Source organism: Austrofundulus limnaeus, unplaced genomic scaffold, assembly GCF_001266775.1.
Source record: "Austrofundulus limnaeus strain Quisiro unplaced genomic scaffold, Austrofundulus_limnaeus-1.0 Scaffold421, whole genome shotgun sequence".
NCBI lineage: Eukaryota > Metazoa > Chordata > Actinopteri > Cyprinodontiformes > Rivulidae > Austrofundulus > Austrofundulus limnaeus.
In genome coordinates, this window is record NW_013952823.1 from 323,622 (window position 1) to 327,376 (window position 3,755).

General features: G+C 46.8%; 1 protein-coding gene across 1 annotated transcript in view; it reads left to right on the forward strand.

Annotated features, from left to right (window-relative positions):
- The window catches only part of hspg2 (heparan sulfate proteoglycan 2), a gene marked incomplete in the record, with an annotated part of 235,200 nt that overhangs the window by 83,449 nt on the left and 147,996 nt on the right, over window positions 1-3,755 (forward strand). Inside the window, 2 exon segments of the mRNA XM_014024404.1 lie at window positions 2,618-2,737; window positions 2,894-3,025. Of these exon segments, the coding sequence (XP_013879858.1) occupies window positions 2,618-2,737; window positions 2,894-3,025 (252 nt within the window).

The following is a 3,755-nucleotide window of genomic DNA, read 5'->3' on the forward strand; positions in this document are numbered from 1 at the left end:
TATCTTGACAAAAGTACAGTTTTTTAAGACTGTTTTAAGATTACTCTTTTGTTTTGTTTTTAAAGAAAACTTATTTGAGTTCTTCTTAAAACTGTGTTCTTGTAGTTATTATTTCTGTTGTTCAACTACTACCATTTATACCTTTTCCAAATATAAGTTTGCAATTATTTACTTCATTCTTTTATCACTTTGATAAAAAGAGTAATCTGATCGAGTCTGGGAGAGAAGAGTAGTGAGGGATTGGCGGGGCTCAGATTGGCTAGGACATAATGGGGTGGGGGCACTTYGAGGAAAATGGGTTGAAGCATCAACAGAGGTCTATGACATCATTAGTTCACTGCAGATAAAGCACCTGGAGGYGTTTAAKGTGGTTGCAAGGGGACTAATCACATGAAATTGACGGACGCTCTGCCCAGTTTTTACCAGCATGCCATCTTTCCCWCACGGGGAGACAGCACTCTGGACTGTGTGTGTACCAAGGTCTTCATGTGTACCAAGATGGGGTCTACCTTGCCCCCATCTTGGCCTCTCAGACCATACACCTCCATCCTGCTAGCACCAGCTTATCAACCGCTATGAGACACATTAGTCCAACAAGAAGACAGTCACTGTTTGCTCCAGGACTGTTTTCAGTGCACAGACTGGCAGGTCTTCAGAGAGGCAGCTACATATGAGGAAGAGGTGGACCTGGAGGAGTACACCTCTACTCCTCATGGCTTTGTCTCACAGTGTGCTGATGGTGTCACCACCACCAGGACACTAGCCTGGTAACCGAACCAGAAGCCCTGGGTGAATGCTATAGTCCCTGTCCTCAAGTGCTCCACAGTGGCAGGCCTGAAGAACTACCAACCTATAGCCTCTACAAGGGTGGTCATGAAGTGCTTCCAGAGGACAGTCATGACCCACATCAAGGTCTCCATCAACTTCACTGTGGACCCACATCAGTACACCTGCAGGAAGAAGTGCTGTACTGCTGACACCATCTCATCAGTGGTCCACACAGCTCTCACCCACCTGGAGAGCRGAAACTGGACTTCCTGACCAACAGACCTCAGGCTGTCAGGATCCACAAYACTCCATCCTCCATCACCCTCAGCACCGGCTGGCTGYAGGGCTGCGTGCTGAGCCCCCTCCKATTCACCCTGCTGTCATATAGTGAAGTTTGCAGATGACTCAGCAGCAGTGGGATGCATCACAAACAACKAAGAGTCCAGTTACAGAGAGGTGTTGGAACGTCTGGTGCATGGTGCAGACACAATAACCTCCACATCAACATGAAGAAGACATGGTAGTGATGATTTCAGGAGAGACTAGGACCCTCTTCAGCCCCTGTTCATGGGTGGAGCAGCTGTGGAGGTGGTCTCCAGCTGCAGGTACCTGGGTGTGCATATATCCAGTGACCTCACCTGGAGAGCCAACACCTCTTGTGTGGTCAGGAAGGCCCACCAACATCTCCACTCCTCAGGAAGCTGCAGAGAGCTGGACCTGGGAACTCAGTCCTGAGGAGCTTCTATCTGTGTGTGGTGGAGAGGGTTCTCAGCAGCTGCACCACCGTGTGGCCCTGCTGCTGAGAGGACGGCTCTACAGGGGGGGTAAGGCTGGACAGAGGACTGTGGGGAGCAGCCTGCCCTCCATGTTGGACCTCTACACGTCACGATGCAGGGGCATGGCGCTCCACACTTTGAAGGACTCCACCCACCCTGCCCACAGACTGTTTCAGCCCCTCCCCTCAGGCAGGCTCAGGAGCATCCAGAGCCAAACCACCAGGCTCAGAAATAGTTTGTACCCTGCAGCTGTCAGACTGCTGACCTCGAGCCGAACTTAATTCAGCCTCATCTCATCTCTTTTATTTATATATTTATTTAATATTAATCTTCTTGAACCAGCACCTCGGTCTACATTTCRTACCACAAACATGCAAATGTGAGCTGGTATGACAATAAAAATCCTGGAATTCTTGACATTTCATCAAGATCTGATCATGTTTATGGATGTACAGGCTTGAAATAACAACCGTTAGTCGTGTAATTAGATTCTTTTGCCTGCTGCTAGGTGGCAGTTGCATATAAACACATAATGATGTCATGAAATGGTTGCCCTTCATCAGAGCTAAACAACAAAAAATATTTGAAGTTCTTATTGTAGAGATCAGCGTCATTCAAACATGGAAGTCTGAATAATAGCAGGAACTCACTTGGGCTTCTTCTAAAAATCTTTATTCTCATCTGACTCCAATCAGCTCCACACAGTAGTACCCAGCACAGCAGTCAGACCTCAGTGAGGCAGGGCTATTCAACTAAACTGCTCCGGTTTATACAGACATAACACATTGATTACACACCAGCTCTCATTCTCTGTTTAAACCTTATGGCTGAAATGATCAGAAAGTATAAAATATCAAACTGGATCTAACATTCATTTGATCAGTTACAACATTTCYTTCATTATGCTGAAWAWTTTCTCAGCTATAGGCATTCTTGTGTCTCATTCCGTTATTTAAGCCACAGAAACAAGATGATGGTAAAATTAGCTGATTTTTGACTCCATATCATCTGAAGACCTTGACATGYCTTGAAACAGAAAGCAGCCCATGTTTAACCTCTGGTTCCTTTTCCAGGAACTCCCTCTCCCTGCGAGCCCAACGAGTTTAGGTGTAAAAATGGTCGCTGTGCCCTCAAGCTTTGGCGTTGTGATGGAGACAATGACTGTGAAGATAACTCTGATGAATCAGACTGTCGTAAGTCTKTGATCGATAAATGTTGTGGTAATGRGACTGTTCGGACCGTGTGCAACRTGGCATAGACATACACAAATGTTGTTTGTAAGCTTTATGTCTCCTGCTKTTCAAAGTGAGTGACCAGCTGCTGAATATCTCCTGTCTTTGGTGTTACAGCTACCAAGGGTCCTGATGACACATGTGGTCCTGAGCAGTTTGAATGCCAGACTGATCACACCTGCATCCCATCTAGTTACCAGTGTGATGAAGAAGCAGACTGTGTGGACCGCTCTGATGAGTACGGCTGCAGTAAGTCTCCTATCAGCAGCTGAGCTCTGCTGTCTACTCTGATGCTACGTTCACACCGAACACGTTTTGAGCTGCAGGAGTGTCCGGTTCACATGCAAAGTCTATGGTGGACGCGACTCTAGGGGTTGTGCGTTGCGTCACGTACGTTTTGGACGGCGCAGAAGGAAGGCAGAGCGTTTTCTGCGCATGCGGTGCTGCGGAATATCTGAACTTTTCGATGCCTGACGCGTCTCCCACTGAAAACCCAAACAGACGAACTGGAGATCTTTACCTGAAATCGACCGTGTGCAGTTGGATTTTCTGGCAGGATATATCAGCACCGATGTGGATCAGCTGCTCGGGAACAAAAAAATAAATAAACAGTCCGTCAGCTGGCAGCTCCTGGAGTGACGAAACTAACCGACCAAATTGCCTCTAAATCATCTGGTGAGTTAATTATCTGCTGTGCGCAACGTTCGCTTGTTTTTTAGTAAAGAAATCAAAGCCATTTTCTTTATTTTATCTTTATTCACCCACCGAGGACAAGCTCCTCCCACACCTCGCTGCAGCCGCTGCTGCTGCTGCTTGTTCAGGTCTGAACATAGTGTGTTCTTCTGTCTGAACATAGTGTGTTCTTCTATCTGAACATAGTGTGTTCTTCTATCTGACCATAGTGTGTTCTTCGGTCTGAACATAGTGCGTTCTTCTGTCTGACCATAGTGTGTTCTTCGGTCTGAACATAGTGCGTTCT